Source organism: Xiphophorus hellerii, chromosome 21 (assembly GCF_003331165.1).
Source record: "Xiphophorus hellerii strain 12219 chromosome 21, Xiphophorus_hellerii-4.1, whole genome shotgun sequence".
In the NCBI taxonomy this organism is placed as follows: Eukaryota; Metazoa; Chordata; class Actinopteri; order Cyprinodontiformes; family Poeciliidae; genus Xiphophorus; species Xiphophorus hellerii.
In genome coordinates, this window is record NC_045692.1 from 13,291,321 (window position 1) to 13,312,232 (window position 20,912).

At 38.3% G+C, this 20,912-nt stretch overlaps 1 protein-coding gene across 1 annotated transcript in view; it reads right to left on the reverse strand.

Annotated features, from left to right (window-relative positions):
* Positions 1 to 19,624, reverse strand: part of c21h8orf34 (chromosome 21 C8orf34 homolog) — an 81,612-nt gene extending 61,988 nt beyond the window's left edge. Inside the window, exons 1-3 of the mRNA XM_032551795.1 lie at positions 19,203 to 19,624; positions 1,577 to 1,721; positions 559 to 690 (exon numbers count right to left, since the gene is read on the reverse strand). Of these exons, the coding sequence (XP_032407686.1) occupies positions 559 to 690; positions 1,577 to 1,721; positions 19,203 to 19,271 (346 nt within the window). The 5' untranslated portion in view covers positions 19,272 to 19,624. The remainder of the gene's footprint in view (positions 1 to 558; positions 691 to 1,576; positions 1,722 to 19,202) is intronic.
* Positions 19,625 to 20,912: the final 1,288 nt, after the last annotated feature.

The window sequence follows — 20,912 nt, forward strand, 5'->3', positions numbered from 1 at the left end:
TTCCTCCGACCACAGCCTAAAATAGACTTGGTCTGGCAGTGACGGAGCTCGGTGTTAAATTATTGAGGCAGTCTGTGGCTCTGCTGCCTCTCCCGTTTGACCCGCCCTTACTGCCTCCAGCCTCATGCTTCAGTCAAACTTCACAGTTATGGTCATTTATTCCCAAACTTGCTAGGAAGACAAAAAAAAGAGAAAGTACCCAAGTTTCTACATCTTATTCTGTGAATATGTTAGGAGCTTGTGAATAATTCACTTCAGTGTGTATCAGCAGGGAGGGGGGGAAATGAACGAGGAGGCACTTTATAATGAACTCATCCGCAGGGCTCCAGAAGGCTGGAAGGAGGACACTGTGACTAACTTTAATTAGACATAATTATCTAAAATTAAAATGAAGATGAAAGTCTATGGAGCATGTAATTGGGAAACAAGTGATACATGTTTTAAAATTGTGCAACTTTATGATCTAAAGCACAGCGAGCAAGTCAGAAGGATCAATGGTACCTGCAAAACAATCACAAAGGTAAACTCTTAAAGATGACTGGAGTTAATTAAACTTACAAGATTTGGATTCTGGTGAAGGTGGAGAGATGCTTGAAACAGCCAGGTCACTCTTTGACTTTTTTGGTTTCTTTGGAGTAATCTGCCATGGCTTCTCAAAGTTGCTGTATTCTCTTCGAGTGTTTTTGTTTTCTGTGAGGACAGAAAGGGACAACAAGTCTTGAGAAGACTCTCAAGATATGCATCTATACATATATACTGTGGAAAGCTTCCTGGATATTTTGGATGTAAATGTATGCTGATCTGGAATAGAGTACCATGATAGAATACATATCCCTTGAGCCCTTTCAAATTTCCTCATGCTACATCTACATACTTCAGTGTATTTTCATGAAAGTGAGAGGAAAGTGATGGATAGTGTTCAGAAAACAAGATCAAAAGAGTGTGCGAAACTGCATTCAGGTCCCTTCACTTTGATATTCCTAAATAAAGTAATGTGAAAAACTAAATCTGCGTATGAACCTGAACACAACATGGTGGTTGTCGCAAGAGTGCTCATTAAGATGAAAATGATAAATGTTTAAACCACTTTTGCTGAGATGTGTCCTAAATTTAACATGATTTCAAAGAAAAATCTCAGAAAACATTTCCAAAGAAATACTTTTCATTCAGTTTCAATACAGACTGAAGCATTTCTGAATTTTAAGTTTAAAAAGAACAAAATCAACCAGAACATCTGCCTTTAGTCAAAATGTCATCATCAGGAGGTTTTTAAAGTTAGTTTCTCATTAGCCCAATATTAAAATCTAACACAGGCATTTTGAGTACTGTATAATGTTTATTAGGAGACATGTTTCTACAATTGTTAAATTCTGACAAGTTGCCCTTTTTTGTGTGTTGCTAACACCGGTTAGCACTGTGACTGAGCAGAGGAGCAAGCCAATCCCCCTATTTTCCAGCATGCAGCTACATCACAATTCAGTCAGTTACCTTTCCCACATGCAAGTTCATACTTTCAAGGTAAACACAGAATAGGCCATGTGTGAGTGGGTGTGTTTGCATGTGTGTTTTTACCAACCTGGGGAACTCTGTGCCCACAGAGCTGCTGATCCAGAGAAAGCTCTGTGCAGTTTGCCCGGGCTGTCTTGCTTGGTCTGCAGGTGATCAATAAGAAATGGGATTGGATGGTCTGGAGTCTCAGTTATCAGCTTGGTCATCAACTCCTACAGGAGCAGAGAGAAACATCAGATGAAAGCTGTTCATAAGACAGAAAAATGTGGCCAATGGAGAATCAACAAGTTGAGTTTGACAAACACAATCCCACATCTCAGTGGTTTATTTGTTGCCAACTTCTCTATGAAGAGTTGCTAGAAGGGTTTATATCTGGAGAAGATTTACTAATTTACAGCACTCTGTGTCAAGGTCTTTAAACTCAAAAAAGTCAAGGCAAGCAATATTCCCCTTTGTACCAATTAAATAGCAGCACACTTGCATGCTTAGACCTAACTGCTCACGAGTAAACAAAAAATTTCACCATTGGGGTAGTCACTTGTTCTCTGAGGCCATGTTTTGTTTTTCTTCACCATCTGCTACACTGATTCTGATGAAACAGGTAAGTGTTATAAAGTCTAAAATTTTTAGGGTTGGCATGGTAACAATACATGGATAATATACATTTTACAGTTGTCAGTATTTGAATAAAGTCTGACCATCTTTAACTGCTCAGAGGTTTCCCAATCCTTGGAGGTCGAAGTTTGAGTAGATACCATCCGTGTGCAAATTTGCTCAAAGAAACAAATTTTGTTTGTTATTGTTTTAATTTTTCACGCTGCACCGACTTTCTGTCATCAGCACAACCATCATCACTTGCAACCACATTCACAGTGCCTTGCAAAAGTATTGATGCCCTCTCATCTTCTTCACACCACTGTAACTTTTTAATGCATTTGTTATTGGATTAGATGATAAACCAACATGTACTTGAATAAATTGCAAGAAAAATACTTCATATTTTTATTTGTGGCATGCATTTGTATTCAGCTCCCTGAGTCAACACTCTGTAGGTATACTTTAGGGTTTCCAGAAGCTTTACACATCAGAAATAGCTCAAGCTCAGCTGGCTTGGATGGAGAGCTTCATGTAAACATCAAATTTCTTGTCACAGATTCCCAAATGAACTTTGGATGTTGCTTTCAGAATAAAGTGCAATTTTGCTCTCATCTAACCAGACCAACCTTCTCCATGTGCTTAATATGTACAGCACATGGCTTGCAGCAAACGTTCAACAGTAATACTTTTGGCTTTATGTCAACATCATTCCTTTTGCAGCTCCTCTATAAAAAGAAAAAAGTTCTCGAGTGAGTGACTGACAGTAGTTCCCTCAACACGTTCCCCCACAATCGCTGTGGCCCTCTGCTTGCTAAAAGCCTGGAATATTGTTTTATAGTCGAACCCTGCTTTCAATGTCTCCACAATGTTATCCCTGGCTTGTCTGCTGCGTTCCTCGGTCTCTGTGATGTTGCTGGCTCACAAATGTTATGTAAAATCTCAGAAGACCTTTCCAAATCAGCTGTATTTACTCTGAGGTTGTATAACATGCAGGTAGATTATTCTGTAAACAGCAAAGGGTTACACTAGACTTTAGGGGTATTCTAAAAAATAAAAAAGGGCATCATGCCACTTTTCTGATTTTTATCAAGAAAATTAAAACGTATTCTGTTGCTTCCACTTGAGATTCCTGTAACATAAAATCTCTATAAACTACACTGAAGTATAAAGTTGCAAAACGTTAAATGTGTTAAAGCCGTTAGGTTTTGAATATTTATGCTGTAATGTTAAAGTTAACAGACATGCTCATTAAAATTAATAATTATGACTAATAAGTAAAAGCTGCCATGAGGAAGGACATTTTCAGAGTGCAGAAAAAATGAATTCACACAGGGAGTCCCAGCGACAGGTGCTGGGGGAGGAGACCCCCCCTCTCTCTCTGCAAGCTAATTAGAGGCTGATCAAAGTCACGATGGGAGCTCGTCACCAAATGAGCAATCATGTCCTAACTAATCACACCCAATGTCTGCACTACACCTCCTCATAGGCAGATTAACCTAGTCAATGCCAAGAAAACTTCATAATACACAAGACATTATGCAAGTACAATAAACAGACTGGTCAGAAATTTACAGTCATTTTATAAACTCTGGTTTTAGTAAAAATGACCATCAGATTTGAACCAGCTCTTACTTTACTAATTATAATGTAAGATATGTGAAACCTTCAAAAAGACAATTTCTGTCTTTGCTGCCATTAGTGCTAATTACTTGTGACAGCAAAGGTGACATCATGCTGTTGCATGGGAGACCACTTTCAAGTTTCACCATTTTAAAAACAGAAATGTTTAAAAAGTTTGCATTGTAAAGCATTTTTAATATGCACTGTATTAGCATTTAGCAACATCAGTGCAACTAGAGGTGAAATCAGTGTTTGTGTAATCCTTAGAGAATGAACGCTCTTACTTCTTACAGTTAAAGTATCATAAATCAATGATATTTTAAAATCTCAAAATAAAACAGACTTTACGCCAATCTGCCTCCATGGCAACTGACCAAGAGTCTTGCTTTCACTCACTCTTTGCCTCAATGACAAACATATTTCTTACAACTCTGTGCTTACTTTGGCAACACCAACACAGACTGTGAAAACAGCTAACAGTGTTCTTCCCTCAACAACAGAATCCACACCGTACAGTGCCGTTATGACAGCAAACTTGGGAGTGATGAAGCATGAAGCGCATCCAGTGACTGGAAAACGATCTGTAGTTGTTTTTTTTCCCCAGACTTGACAAAGACAAACTCTTTTCCAGCAACTGTATAAGTAAAATTGTGCATTGCTGGGATATGAGAATGAACTCTGACCGTTTTGTCAGGGCAGCTGAGCAGAGCTTCTGCATTGAAGCAAAGAAGCCATTAGTGGGCTGCAGTGAATTGGCGGTCCAATATGACTTCAACAGCATGCGGGTGTGTGTGTGTGTGTGTGTGTGTGTGCATGCAAGAACCTCTGAGCACATGCTATATAGTAAACCAAATCAAGTAGCTCTCTTAAGAAGCTGCATGCGTTTGCCCTTGCAGACATGTTTCCACATTTATATGTGTGTTTTAGGGGGTGGGAAGGGACAAAGCTGTATTATAGCAAGCCTTGGCTGTGCTTTTGTGTGCCCAGAAAGCTAATCAAGTAATTGTTCAGGGGGACATTCCTGACCAAGCCCAACAGCTGTGACAGCAAACGACATGTGAATGGACAAACAGGCACAGAGCTGGCATGTTTCCCTCCAAGCTGCAGGTCCAGCTGTTTGAACAGAGGACACACTCACATTCCAGCAGAAGGTAAAGTCATCAGAGAGCTCATCAGAGAAAAAAAAGTAACATTCACAGTAAAAGCTTAAGTTTAAGAATAGATTACCTTTCTTCAAAAGATTAGTTTTGTGTTTTCTAACTGGTGCACACATGCATACAGGTATAATTGGAATGCATGATGCATGGTGGATAGCAAAACAGATGGGCATATCCCAGGGATTGTTAGAAAATGGCAGCTCTTCTGGATACATCTGTAGAAAACACCCTCATGCAGGGGTTTATTGGGTGGTGTCTCAAGCTGATGGCTAACTTGGGGGATACGATTTATCTTTAGTGTGCAATACTGTGAGGCTGTCTCCAATCCAACAAATTAAGATGATGGTCTAACAATGAAAAGTTTAATATCCCTACAGGAGTGCCTAGCTGAAAATTACCTGCAGATTTGATTCAACGTTTAATTTGTTACAAATGTCAGGCGTGTATTCCATGCAGAGTACAACTAAACACAAAAAAGTAGAGTCTAAAGTAAGGGTGCCCAAGTCCAGTGCGTGAGAGCTATCCTTCTGCAGTTTTTAGATGCATGCCTTCCCCAACACACCTCAATCAAATGGCTGAATTCCCTCAGCATTTTGTCTTTTTCCTGTCAAGTTTATTTTTATACCATGACTGACATTTAATTTGAGACCACTTAAGAAATTTAATAATACTGCAGAAACCAACTTTGACCTATAGAATCTTCAGAACTAGTGCAATTATCTATTTTTTAGGTCAAGTGGTAGTTCTTGTATATAAGGAGACACTCAACTTGTTGCCCCCAACCTCTACTATTGAACATTGTCAAAACACAATTTTTTGAAACTTCCCGGATAGAAGTCGCTATAGGTAGCGTTCATAAATAGGGACACTTCATCTTAGCAGGGTCAGCAGAATGGATTTAATATTCTGGAGAATGAAATGTAACTATAGAGACAACCAATGATTTTCTTTCAGAAGGCTAAAGGTGACATTAGGAAGCCAGAAATGCAGTCCATATCTGGTACAGATCTGATGCTGGAGCAGATATCCGCATGCCTAAGGAAGTTTCGCTCGGTCCCAGTAATTGACAATCTGTCAGCTGGCCAAGAAACAAACTGTGTCCTTGGAAGCTATCAAGGACTTCCTCCGAGAACAGTGACAGTCATGATACTCTCACTGATACTGCCCGCTGCCCTGCAGTTTAAACAAAGACAAGGAAAGTGAAGCAAGTTGAAAAGGAGATGGGAGCAAACTGGGAAAGGCAGACTGAAGGACAGAAGACTGGTACAATAAAAATAAATCAAGAAAATCTCTACTTTAACCGTTATGAAATGTGCTAGACAAAACATGTGTTTAAATATTGATAGGGTCACATGTTACATCAATAAGGTACTGATATTTTGAATTTTTGAGTAAAATACGCACTTGCTGCTTTTAGTACTTCAATCCTCCAAGAAAGAGGTCTCAGAAATCACCTATCATATGTTTAGTGCTGAGCTAAAATTATTCACAATTTGAGGGGGAAAAAAAAAAAAAAAAAAAAAAACCTTTAGAAATATGAATTTTAAGAAAAGCACTTCTGTAGCTTATGCTTTTTTTTTAACAGAACAAAATTTAATTCATTTAATTTATTGATAGCTGGGAGTCCTCTGTTTTCTTCTAGTGTCATATTTTTAAATTTGCACACTTAGTTCCACACGAACCTTATACACTCGTTCTAGTATAAAACAAAGCTATATATGCGTTTGATACATCTGCGTACTGCACTGATGGGTGTATCAGATATTTCTGGTACAAATGTGTAACGTTACATCACTACTAAACACACAATCCTCCGTGCTAGATCCTTACAGAGTGTATTGAACTTTCCCATTGTTCTACTGATCAAAACCGTTAGACTGATAATTATTTCTAAATAATTATGAATCTTCATAATTATTTAGAAAATAAAGATTTAAGTGTTATGTTGCATAATCCTGAAAATGGACCCGTTTGAATAAATCATTAAAGGCCTTAATTAATATGATATTAGTCCTCATAATAAGTGCAAGTAAAGTTCTCATCAGAATTTTGTTGGTGCATTTACAATGTTCCATATTTGTACGATAACATCTGTGACACCTTTGTAACCCCAAACAAAACCAAAACTTTTTGTCCGACATAATTTCTCCACAAATTGTCCTTGAGTAAAAATGTAAAAAAAGAAAAAGAAACATTAATGCAGCAAGAGCTCATCTCTGGAGGGCAACTAGTCACCTGGATGACAGGCCACCGTCTGCCATTTGTTCTCATTCTCCATCTTAATAAAATTTGGGAATACAAAGCCGTCCCACAGGTTTCAATAACGTCTGCGTTTCTGTATAATGTGTGCCACGTCAACTGAAAATGGGAAAGTGAGGCCAGATAGAACAATGGACACAAAGATATGAAGAAGGATGCCGCTGCACAACATCCAGACTATATGTAAACAAGCAGAAGAGATTATGCAGAAAATAAGAGCAGTGAAAGGCAGATATTGATCTTCGGCTTTTTATATTTCATATTTTTCTTACTTCTATGTTCTAGATCATATTAAAAAAAAAGTCAGAAATATGGGTCAAAACATGCATACTTTACAAAATCCTTTTACCCTCCCTCTGAAAATGTTCCCTTTCAGACTGGGCAAGATCAGTAAAACTACTTTCTGACAGTCCATATGGATTTGAAGCAAGCTAATCTCCAACATTAGTATAAAACGATCTCATAGAAGGAGAAACATTTCCTATTGACCTGAAGAAATTCACACATTGGATATTTCTTAATCTAAAACTACTGTATATGCAACTGGATCCATGTAATACATAAAAAAGAAAAAAAAATTACACTTGGAAAAACAAAATCCACAGAAACAAAAAGTCTTCTAGAATAATGGGGTTTTTTTGCACAGATGAGACTAAAATGTAAGTGGACACAAGAACAGAGGAGATTTGGCCTAAACCAAATACACCATTCTGGAGGTGGAGGTGAAAGTATTGTGGTTTAAGGGTTGCTTTGATGTATTGAGACCCAGCACAGCACTTGGACAACCCATTTGTGGTGGAAAACCGAGTATGCGTTTAAGAGTCAAGTTAAAAAAAACTTGGTAAGATGAGTCAATTCAAACTCATAGGGATTGTTTTTGCAAAGTGCAGGGATTTAGTGGGATAATTATAACAGGGTGCATCACTTGTGCACAGGAGGATATTTGTATTGTACTATGTTTTACATATTGTGTGCAATTTAGTAAACAAATTTATTAATTAATAAATCCTAGGCTGGTAGGATTAAGTAAGTATAACCCTTCTCTTATTCCTTTGAGCATGGAAGTCGTACAATAAAATATCAACATATGCTCCATGGATAACTGAGAATTAAAGCTACTTCCAGTTTTAGTCATATTTACGTGAATGGAACAAACAAAAAGACACACCAATATAACAGTAGTTTTCTGGCCTCACTCTTGAATATGTCTCACCAGAAGAGCAACAGAAAATCCTCTGATTATTTCTGAGTTTTCAGTGATTAAAGCACAATACCTTGAACTAAACTTGGAGGTGAAGGTCTTTGCCCTGCTTGTCCTTCTCTCTGCTGAAATGTGATAAAGTCTCCCTCACGTTTCCCATGACCACCAATAAAAAGAAGCATTCCTGCACACCGCATTATTTTTTCTGAGTGCTCTGCTTTTTTGTGTGGCTGCATCCAGACAAAAAATAAATAAATAAAAAGAAAAAACAACATAAAAATAAAAAATGCTGAGCTATTCGAAAAGAACTGCCGCCGCCACTTTTTAGGCAACCAATAGCATGTGCAGAACTTTATCATCCTGGTGACAGCTACACATGATTGGTGGAGAAGCTTGTGCTGTCTGTGTCTCCATATACTGAGATGTAAAATATATCTGGCATGAATTGTCAGGGCAAAAAAAAAAAAAAATCTGTCAAAGCACATAAGCCAGACAATAGATGCTGTGTGTGTGCTTTTCATCTCCAAAAGCATTGCAGGCTTGTTTGTTTTTAGTTTTTGAAGATAAGAGGCTTGATGCCTTCAAGCTCCCCTGACAGCACTTTTATGACGGAGAAAAACGAAAAAAATATATATCCTTACCACATTACCTGCATTATGTGATACAGGATAATCACTATCCTGTCTTTTTTACTTGTCAATTTTATGTATACAAGAAGACCAGCTTTCTCTTCCAGTTACTTTTTGCAACAGTATGGTTTTAAAATCAGAAAAATATCAACCATAATCCCACACAACAATGATGAAGCAAGCTTTTGACACTTTTGGCCCATCTTTCTGTTTGTTTGTTTTCCTCAGGGCTGTTTTCCTCACTCCTTCAGTTTATCCCAGTGTCTGGAAGCTTCACGTTAGTAAGCATGAAGTGACTTAGACAACCATTTCTTATAAGCATGCTTCAAAATGAGAAAGATGAGAGAAGAGGCCATTCAAAAAGGCAGAGAAGTTGTAATCTACAAGTCAAAAATTAAGATTTTATTTCTCTGTCCTAAACTCACCCACAACTATAATTAGGACTAGAATTAAAAAGTTTAAGAGAACTGGAGCTGCAACAAAAATCCTACCACAAACTTACAGACAGTGGTGAGGTAAGTGAGGGCACATTTACCCAACCAGTTAGAGAACTGCATCAGAAAGCTTTTTCAAAGACATTCCCACAAGACAGAAAGCATAAACAATTTTCATTTATGTAGGATTTATTTGCTTGCTCATCCTTTAAGCTAAACATTTTTTAATCATTTTCCCCAGAAAAATATGATAACTAGTCTGCTAGAATGTGCTTGTATACAATTACAAATGTATATACATGGACATATGCACTCCTTTCAATCGCAGGGTGAATAACAGCAAGGAAACCAACAAGGTTTTGCATATAACATGATCTTCTCTCCTACTCAAGCAGCTTGACTATCAGTGACTCTCAGCAGTCAGCCATCGGGTTCCTTGGGCTGTAATTGGACATGATAAGTTGATTAGCATGCACTGAAGCCTCTGTATTCTCCTTAGTTTTCCTTCTGCTCTCCTCACACACACGGGCAAACAAAAACACAGCCTTGTTGATTTCTCCAGTACATTCCGCGCTCCGAGTCTCCCACAGATCGCCCTTCACTCATCGTTTGACTGTCTGATCCGACGAGGTACGACATCTTTCCCTCCTCACTCTTTCCAGCAGCCCCACAGGATTAACCTGGCCTTGGGCTGTTTCCAACTGCACGCCTGTCTGGTAGTAATTACTCTAACTACGCCTGAAGGGGGAGCTGTGTTAACCCATGCATAACCACACTTCTGTCATATCACAGTGAAGAGCATCACAAAGAATGAACAAAAGGTCATCAATACAAGTGCTTTCTGAATTGTCTTCATCTGTTGTTTTCTTGAAGCTTGCAGAGACAGCAAGAGTGAAAATAGTTTTATGCCACATCACAGAAGTTTATATGAACCTTTATATGCCTTTTAGACGGTCTTGAGTTTTTTTTAAAAAATTGTTCAGAATTTTCAAATCTAAATTTATTTAAGCATCTCTGTTAGGTTTGATCCTCCCATATTGTAAGCTGTTAAAACTCAGATATGATAGGAAAGGTGTAATCAAAAATCTTGATGAATGGTAAAAAGGAAGCAGTTCTAGGTCAAAATTATATTTCAATAATTGCAACCTTGGATCACCATTTTAGTGTCACGTTGTGAACATGTTTTGTTGCCACTTTTTTTTTAGCAATCTTGCTTTCATTCGTTAGGATTTTTAATATTCTGGTGTAAATTTAGAAGTGCGTTTACCTGATTTCATCTACACACTAGATTAATTTGATTTGAAGAGTTGTTCAAGAGCTACCTGGTTTCACATTACGGAAAAACAAACTCAAACTAATAGCTTTCCACTGAAGGGCTTTACAGTTGATAAGTCATTTTGTGTTGACATGATACATTTTGTGAAATATAACAAAGCATGTAAGCAAGAAAGCAAAATCTCCTTTTTAAAGCACAGGACAAAAAAATATACCAAAGTGCATACATAGTCATATTCATACACTTGCCACTTGCCGCTATTAATCCTAAATACTTGAGATAAAGATTGTTGAAAATAAAATGTTGAAGTCTCTGCCTTTACCATTGATTCCAAGCTGAAAGTCTGCATGAAGTTGCACTAGTTGTGGTCGGTTAACAGGGCGAGTCGGCACAAAAAAAATGAGTGTGAGGGAACTCACACTCAACAGAAGACTGGAGTCTGCAAATGTGTGAGGGGAACAGAGCAGAGCTGACCTCAGTCACAGTCAGACAACATTTTTAAGGCTGATCTGGGTGCAGTTGGGTAGTTTGAACTGATCGACCAAGCTGTAAATGTGTGTTGTCGACAGCCAATAAAGAGACTCCGGCATGGTGGCATCATCTGCAAGCCTACTTTGTTGCCTTTAACTTTATTAGCAACTATACAATAATATGCATCTAAATGAAATTGGGTATTATACAAACTAATACCATGCAGTGATAACCCCCCTCACTACATGTCCCAAACTCTTACCAAGAGTATAACAAAGAATATATTCAACATTCAAATATTATTCCCCTGATACTCTTAGTGCAACATAATTAAAATAGCATCTCATTCATCTTGTAGGGAAGCGCAATAAAAACCTTCTAGCACCATCAGCTGTGTTAGCTCCTTCAAAATGTCACCCTCATGAGATTTTAAAGCACTCAGTTGGCTTTAGTTGGTCTAAAAAAATAAAACCAGTCTGATCCCTCACCAGGTGCAGCTAAGTGTGTGATGCACATTAATTCAGTTGTGAAACAAAACAGTCTTTTAGTGTGAACATCTAGTCCTTTCAAAATCTGTGCAGTGCGTCTCTAACTGAAGTCAATTTAAGTCTTTGAAGAACAAGTGAAAGTCAGGCCTCAAGTCTTTAGAAAGAATTTCTAAAACAACTTTTGAGTTTTTAATGTGGAAGCAAAGATGTTATGCAACTTGGTGAGGAGAAGAAATGCTATAAATATTTATATTTCAATTCTTACACAGCATTGACTGGTTGAAAGGCAGCATTTCCATGATTTTGAGCTTCATTCTGGAAGAATAACTTGCTCCAAAGCAGTTTAGGTTTCCCAAATAAGTTAGAGATAGGTAAGATATGAAACGGCTTCACAATTCTGAACTTCAGTCTTGAACTGAACCTTAATTTGCTTTGCATTTATTCTGCTTCATTGTACAGTGGTCCCCCTCTCATGAGGATTTCTCCATGTTACCCTTTTGCAAAAATCCTGATTCTGTTTCATCTTACTTCCTCCCACACAAACCACATTGATGAACTTTATTTAAAATGTTATCTTGCAACTATAGAGTCTGAAATGCAGTTTCAGTGGTTTGGATGTTTGTCAGAGAAGTGCACTCAAGGTAAACAAGCTGCAGCAATTACTCTGGGAAAGACTGATGGCTGTCTCAAGTGCTTTCCACTTAAAACCAAAAAATTGTAGAATGATGGACCCCAAGTTGTTTGGAAATAACCCTATCATTGTACCTCGAGTGATAAGCAGCATAAGCTATTCTCCTTGGAAACGTAAACACACATTTTAATGGTCCAGATAAGCTTGTGATTTATTTATTTTTACCATTATGGTGCCTCTTGAATATGCTGATAATTAGTTAATAATATGAATTTGATGAGAAGCACACGGCTGCCACTTCATCTCTCGATATTAACAAGAAAAATTTATGTTACAATAAATTCTTTGTAGTTTTTTCATTTTGGCTCTTATTTAGTAAAACAAATCATGATATCAGATTACTTGGTGTGCTGCCTTTGTTACAGCATACATAATGGTGCAATGTACAATCTAAGATTAAACTTTTTTTTGTTTAAGTGACAAACTAATTTCCATTTAAATGAAATAAAGTGATCAGAAATTGCCATGTCTCTTGTTTACAAAAACCTTAAGACCATTGCAGAATCTATTCATAGAACAGAAGGTGGGAGAAAGTAAAATGAAAATGAGTAATCAATAAATCATAGTACTAAGACCATTTGTCTTTAAGATGAAACTTAAGCTACATAAAAGCCACAGAAATACACACATAGCATGTTATTTACAACTATTTTTGTGCCATAAACTTTCCTTTCTAGACCAATTGAGACAAGCTAAAACAACACCTCTGATTGGACCATATACAAGAGACTTTGCTATCTGCAGTGTCTTGCAAAACTATTCATGCTCACTGGACTTCTTCGCATTTTGTCAAGCTACAAAGCCATAGTGTATTCTGTAGAAATTTTCTCCAAAGGTTAACCACAGGTACTGAATAATAGGACACTGTAGAAAGAAAACCATTATAAGTCATATTTGCAATTTGTCCCAAATTCATACACTACAAACATATGGAAGAAGGCGAGACCACAATGTAGCATTCTGGCCAATATGTAAAGCATGAAAAACATGACCAGACAGTAAACATAGTGATGCAAGCTTTAAAAGTTAATGGGAAAATTGATGGAACTTTGCACAAGGCAATTCTGGGGGAAAATCTGTTAAAAGCTGCAAAAGACCCAAGACAGGGGCAGAGATTCCCCCTCCAGCAGGGTAATAACCCCAAAGCTACAGCTAGAGCTACAGTTGTTTGGTAGAATAAAGCATATTCAGTTGTGGGAATACAAAGACCAGGCCTAAATCCAAATCAGAATCTGCAGCAAAACATTAAAACAGATGTTCAGACACTTCCCTGTTCACAAAAATGTACTACTAATAAAATTCATTACAGTTTGTGATTGCACAAGTCTCCAAAGAAAGACAATAACTGCAAAAAAGGTTGAGTAAGCAATTAATAATGAAAAGACTTGTTTTAGTTCAACTCCATCTCTCATCAGGGATCAGGAGGGGTGCTGGTGCCCATCTCCAGGCAACGTTCGTGGCGAGAGGCGGGGTACACCCTGGACAGGTCGCCAGTCTGTCGCAGGGGAACACGGAGACAGACAGGACAAACAACCATACACACACACACTCACACCTAGGGAGAATTTAGAGAGACCAATTAACCTAACAGTCATGTTTTTGGACTGTGGGGGAAGCCGGAGTACCCAGATAGAACCCACACATGCACAGGAAGAACGTGCAAACTCCGTGCAGAAAGACCCGGGGCCGGAAATCAAACCCAGGACCTTCTTGCTGCAAAAATGCAGTGCTATCAACTGCGCCACTGTGCAGCCTTGTTTTAACCATGACCAGATAAATTATGGTACAATGCTATTTGATCATAAGCAATTATGTCTCATTTACATTAATTATCAGAGCTGAAAAGGGGGCATGTAGAGCACTATTGTATTGCATAAGTATATGTAACAGAAGTTATGATAGGACTAGAGGCTGTTTGGGATCATTTTGTCCTCACGCACCATGGATTATTTTTAATCAGAAGAAATTAATACAATTGAAAACAATATGAAGATAAACAAATAAGAAGTTTAAAATTGACAAAACATTTTCAGCTCAAACAGGCTGGAGGAGAGGATATCTATGAATCAACTGGGGTTAGTAACACATCCTTAGGTTGAGTAGATTTGTTTCTGAACTGACTTGGCCATGAATGTGTGTTCGTCTAAACTTTGATTTTGTCTAGTTGCATTTCTTGGTCTTTATGACGCTGGTCTTCAGGATGTTTAAGAAATTTCTGTAGTGGTTGAACTGGATTTTATTTTAGAGGCATCAGAGAAAAAGTGAGTTCATTACAAACTGTATGACTGTCAGGACGCTCTTGTAAAAGAAATCTTTGATCACAAAGTTTTTATCCCATTTTAATAAAGGGTGAAGAACAAACCCATGCTTTTATCTGCTTTTTGATCTTAAACTTTGAAAGTCGTGGATGACTTTTTTAAACTTCACTATTGCTCAATAATTTCTGTTGGTTCATCACAGAAAACCACAATAAAATCCATTAAAGTTTTAATATTTTCCAAGAAACTGAACAGCAGTAATAGCATAGTTTTTTTATGTCCATTTTTGTTAGAGTCAGAATCATGGCAAAAGGAGGACAAACTCAATATCAGGTGGTGATCAGGGTGGGTGATTAAGATACGTTTGACTCGTACGTGTTTCTTATGCGTTTCCTCCTGGACCCCTTCAGATCACTGAAGGCGTGTTAAAAGAACATGACTGCAGAACAAGTTCAGAAAGAGCGTTTCCACATGAATGGCCACTGTGTTCACTTAAAGAAAACCAATACAAAGAGGGAAGCTCATTACAAGATTCTATAAGGAGCAACACAAGTGACTGAAAAAAAAATTTGTGCAGAGTCAATACTAATTTTCCAAGTTCTGGTATTCAGAACATGATCACTAAAACCACTTTCTGATTGATATAAGTAACAAAAGAACAGCATATAATAAGATAGTTAATCAGCCCAACACTGTATTCAATCCATCAAACCCCCACTGTTCACCAGCAGCAACCTTTACATTGCTTCTGGACTTAAAGGGCAGATCACATCAGGGAGCAACATGAGAACCGGTTTAACACCGTGTGACAAAGGTAAAGACTACTTTATTTCTACCTTCTCCCATCCTGTACGTGTCTCAGATATTTAAATGTAAATGTTGCAGAAATCCCCTTTAAAGAACAAGAATTGCCAATTTGTGATCCAGACTCGTATGTCGTTAAAGAACCATAGAAAAGCAAACCATTTATTACATTTTTTATTTCACTACTCCTATATAAACAACTTTCAAAAACAGTCATTCTAGACACATGCACCAAACAACAACAACAGTCACACGGAACTGAAACTGTGTTCAAACTGAATATCAATTTACATAAACGTGTTGCAATGACTTGGTGTGCAATTACTCTGGTTATTATGAAAGGCTGCTTGAGTCTTGGAACAAATTCAGTCAGTGTTGACTCGGCTTGCTATCTTTGCAAAGCAACCATTTCATTAGTGAGGAAAAAAAAAATCAATTCTTTGGCAAATCATAAACTGCGTCTCATCTGAGTGAGTAAATGAACCTTCACTCACTGGTACTCACACTGGTTAATACTGCAGCTATGTGCCAAGTACAAGAGGTCTATGTCTAGGAGGAGAGAGAAATAGACCAAAAAATTTGATTTGATGGAATAAATAAAAAGTAAAAAGTGTTGTGTGGGTAAACACTCTAGGCAAAATTTTAAAGAAAGATTAGAAATTGAGAAAAGCACACATAATTTCTAAGCTGTGAAATATGCAACATCTAACCACAAAATTAATTAGAAATATGTTGAACAGACAAGACCAACACAAGGCATTACGTGACAAAGTGGGACATGTTTACAAGAATAACCAAGGACTCCATTTCACAATCACAAAAAAAATAAATACAGAGTAATAATTTATTAAAACCTCTACAGAAAGAGCCAAATAAAAAAACAATAAAGCAAACGTGGTATAAAACACCCAATACAGCAGTGTTTAAGCAAATTTCTATGCTCATTGATAAACTAAATGTGCAACCCAAGTTGTCTGATTTTTGCAGGAAGTGGTTTAAAGAATGATGTAAAAATACTGATGGGTTTATTGAAAACAAATAAACAATTTACAAATTTTATGTGAAGTTAATAATTTTCTATCTTAGTCTAGAACAGGATCTCCAACTCCAGTTCTGGAGAGCTACCATCCTGCAATGTTCAGACGCATTCCTGCTCCAACACACCTGAATCAAATAGCCCTCCTCACCATGTTACCAAGCAGACACCTGGTGACAAGTCATGTATTTGATTCAGGTGTGCTGTAGCAGGGACAGATCTAAGTACCTTAGTGTAGTAGCTCTTTACGTCGCTTTCATCTATGCTTAGCAACATGAACATATAAATGACCCCTTGTTTCAGAGAGCTTTGAGCTAACAGATGTACCTAAATCTGGTTTTGAAAAACATAAATGTTCAAATACATTAAGAAAAATTGCTGGCAAAACTGTAGCCCATAAATCACTGCATCAATGTTTAGAACTACATGGTATTTTCTCAATATCTATCAAATTTTCAGACAAACCTTTTTTGTCTTAAACAGCCCCACTTCCCCCCCTTTTCATCATTACCTCTACTGCACTGAGTCCCAACATCTGATGAGAGAAAATTATAAGGAGAACACCGTTCTCCTCTGGAATCTTCCAGTCAAGAAATGTTTCTCCATAGCTGAATGCACGATAATGGATTTTCTTTGGGACAACAACAGACTGGGCCGAGGTTTTTCAAGCGGAACAGCGGGGCAGCGACTACATCATTTTCTCATGAGAAGAGCAAAAGACCCAGGAGACTTTTCAAACGTCCTCCCTTTGCTTCACCTCGGCTATCGGTTCCCCCTGGAAATCTGGGCACTACAATGCGACTTTTGAAATATACAGAGGCTTGATCCATATCTTTGTTGGTCTGACTGAAAAGCATGTTTGGAAAGTTAACGGATTGTAACACACACAGCGGCACAATTGCGAGGTTTCACCTTCGCGCTTTGCTTTAATCTTCTTGAATTGTCACATAAAGGAGAGCTAATTTAGCAGCGCTCAAAACGAACACAAACATGAGAAAGCAACGGAGCTGGGGGAGACAGGTGAAAGAGCAACACAGAGAGAAAAAACAAACAGCAGAGCACACACAGAGCCCCATCATTGTGCAGTTTAGCCTCATCGACTGCTCCAGACTCCAGATTTACTGTCCTCACTGTTGGGTAGACTCCATATTAGGGAAGAGTCTCTGTCCATAAATAAATAAATTTTTTAAAAAAGCCTTCCTATTGCTCTTAAGATTCATTTTAATGCACACCATGTTCGTCTTTGTGTCCAGCTGTTGAACAGAAATGAGACATCGGCATATTGAAAAAGAAAACATGGTAGGTTAACATAAAGATAACATGTGCAGGTCAGCGCTCTATTTGCATGTCTAAGTGATTCCTGTAATGCAGCCCATTAACCGATACAAGGCCAGCAAATGATCCAGCACGCAAAGGTGGTCTAAGCCTCTGCTGGTTTGCTTAGATGTCACCCAGGTTACTCCTTATGAAAACCGATCTCATGGCTGACTAATCAAAGTCAGCACTCATAGGCAACCCCGCTTTGACCTAAGTAGCTCTAGGAGCAGTAGCCACACCTGTATACATGTTTTGCCTCATTAACAAATTAAAGAAAGAAACCAAGGAACGTAGCAAGCGTTTATATTCAGACCCTTTTACTGACAACCCCCCACATAAAATGCAGACCAGGCAGCTGCCCTTACATTTGTGAAATATCGCCTCATCAGTAAATGGAGTTCATGTGTGTGATTTAACCTCGGTATCAATCCAGCTGCTCTGCGAAGGATTTCTAGAGAAAATTAATGAATAATCAGCAACATGAAGACCGACAAACACATCTGACAGGACATCCACAAATTTAACCTTGGGGTCAGAATGGTGAGAAGAAAGCAATTATTGAAATAAAAAATTGGTTTATTTTTGTATTTTATGTAGGGCACACAGCATGTAAAAGAAGGCGCTCCGGTCAGATAAGACTTAAATGTTCATTGGGGGTAGAGGTGGGGTGGAAAAGTGCACGTCAAACAAATAGACTAGAGAGTTTTACTTCCCAATAAGAAAATGTTGCTAGTTCTATGAGGGATTGTTCAAAGTGTGTGTTCAGTGCAGACCTAAAAACACATAAAATATCTTGCTTAATTAACAAAAATTTTCAGATGAACATCTTCTGCTCACTACAGCAAAAATGACGCTTGTACGAAGTGCCAAAGAAAAGCTGAATATCAATGCACAACTTCTGTTTTTTTTATTTAATATAAACCTGCAACATTTTATTTGTTTTCATAATTGTGTTGACTCCACAAAATAAAGTTAAAATAAAATACACTGAACTGTGTTATAACACAGATATATAAACACGATATCTGTGACAAATGGTGGGAAAGTTCAAAGGACATGATACTTTTGCAAGGCAGTGTACATGACAGGAGTCCTAGGTTTATGGTGTGCTACACCAAGATAATCAGTGGCCACCATCTGGGCGCCCATCTTTTAAAAAAAACTTTCTGGAGCGCCCCTGGCTGCTGAAATACATGACACTGTAACAGGGGGTAAAATGATGGAGATGTGGATGTAAACTCAGCCGGCAGTGTTCTTTAACTGGCTGCCGGAGCGCAGTGGGACGTCTTACACTGAGAGGTGCGGGAGAAGGATACCTGGTTCCTTATTCCACAGCAGCTCTTATCAAGTGACATTACACGATGTCTATGTTCAGGAACAGCATAATATTAAATGTTTGGTGCAAAGCAGCCCTGAAACGTGACAGGCAATAAACTTCAGAGTTCGTGCACTCACCTCAAACAGGGGTCCGATTTTATTCCTCTCCAGATAAGACTGAATTCTTGACTGTTGCGGGGACGCCATGAAGAAACTGTTGTCGCCTCCCGCTCAAGAGCTTTTAGCAGAATGAAATCAGGAGGGGAGCCGGTGGAGTCATTCGTCCTTCAGGAGCCGTCTCGGCATCTGAAACTGAGGTTGTAAAAATTGAACTGTCCTCCCGGTTGGGATAAGGTAAGTTCAGACTGGATTTGCGTTAAAAAGGCGGCGCTGACGCCGGGCGAGCATCGTGGAGAGGCGAGGAAAGTCAGCCCGGGACCTTCCCCTGCGTGTCGCCTCGCTGACTCTCTCTTTGTCGGTGGCTCCTTTGAGGAAGCCAGCGGCTCCGCAGCTCTGTGACAGATTACAAATCTTCCGCTCACTGGCTGCTGGAGTTGCCGCCGCCACTCCCATTTCGTTATCCCCCCTCTCTTATACTACCTGCTTCGGTTTTGCCAATAAACACATTGTCGCTATATAACGAAACAACCTGTCCACTTTGCACGCGAAAGCATAGAAACATAGAAACTAAATCACCCATATTAGATTATTACAGGATGGTTTGGATTGTTTTTAATCAAGGGGTATATGGAGAGGTTGTAAAGAGTCATCATCTTACCCCACTATGTCAGTTAACTTTTTTTGTTGTTGAAAATACATTCAAAACTTTAATCAGGAAGTCCATCTTTTTCATGAATCCCCTCTCTACCACACCTGAATCAAATGGATGGATAATTAGCAAGCCTCCATAAATATGTTGATGAGGGAATTTAGCCATCAGGTGTGTTGGACAAGAGATGCACCCAAAGGTAGCAGGACAGTAGCCCTTAAGCACTTAGACATTGGTATAAAAGAAGAAAAGGTCACTTTAGTGCTCGATTCTAAGGCTACATTCACATAGCAGCAAATGCAACCCAATGTACAACTTATGTCCTTTTTTTACAGTTTAGCTGGCTCAAGTGGAATTTATTTGAAATTTGTCAGACAGGAAGCGGGTTGTGAGAGAGGCAGAAAACATGAAACAAAAGTCATTGGGCCGCGTTGAGGACTAAGGCCTCCATACGTGAAATACTTTAACCCTGCGCCAACGCCGCGCCGTTTTCATTTTAATTTGAAGAGCCCAATTCCAAATTTTTCACCCACTGAAAAAAACAACAAAAAAATCTGATTTGTTCCACTTTCATATGTGGCACTGATTTGCATGTGTATCCAGTAGTTTTCAAAGTTTTTGCAGTCAGAACGATTACATTGCATTTTACCTGACTTAAATCAGTGAGGAGAGATGCATCAGAATACTGCCCCAGGAAGCAGACGCAGTAAATAAAGATTTAAACAGCCATCACTCAACATACTTCTCTACAGAAGTTTTCACAAAACATTAGTTGTGCTTTCTTTTTATTACATTCCTTCATCTTATGTTTTTCTGACAGCATTGTCGGGTCCCATTGCTCAACAACTTTAAAACTACATAAGAAAATATACAACACAAAAGTTTACTTTTTTTAGTCTATGGTTCAAATTGTGTCTTTACTTCTTATTAAAAATGCTCATTTTTTTTTGGACTTTTGAATATTGTTTTTCCCCATTAGACAAATAAAACACTTCAAAAGCACTTTAAAAAAGTCAGTAAAGCACTGCAGGGGTCTCAGTGGAAATCTCAGTTCTTCCACAAGAACAACAACACACAAA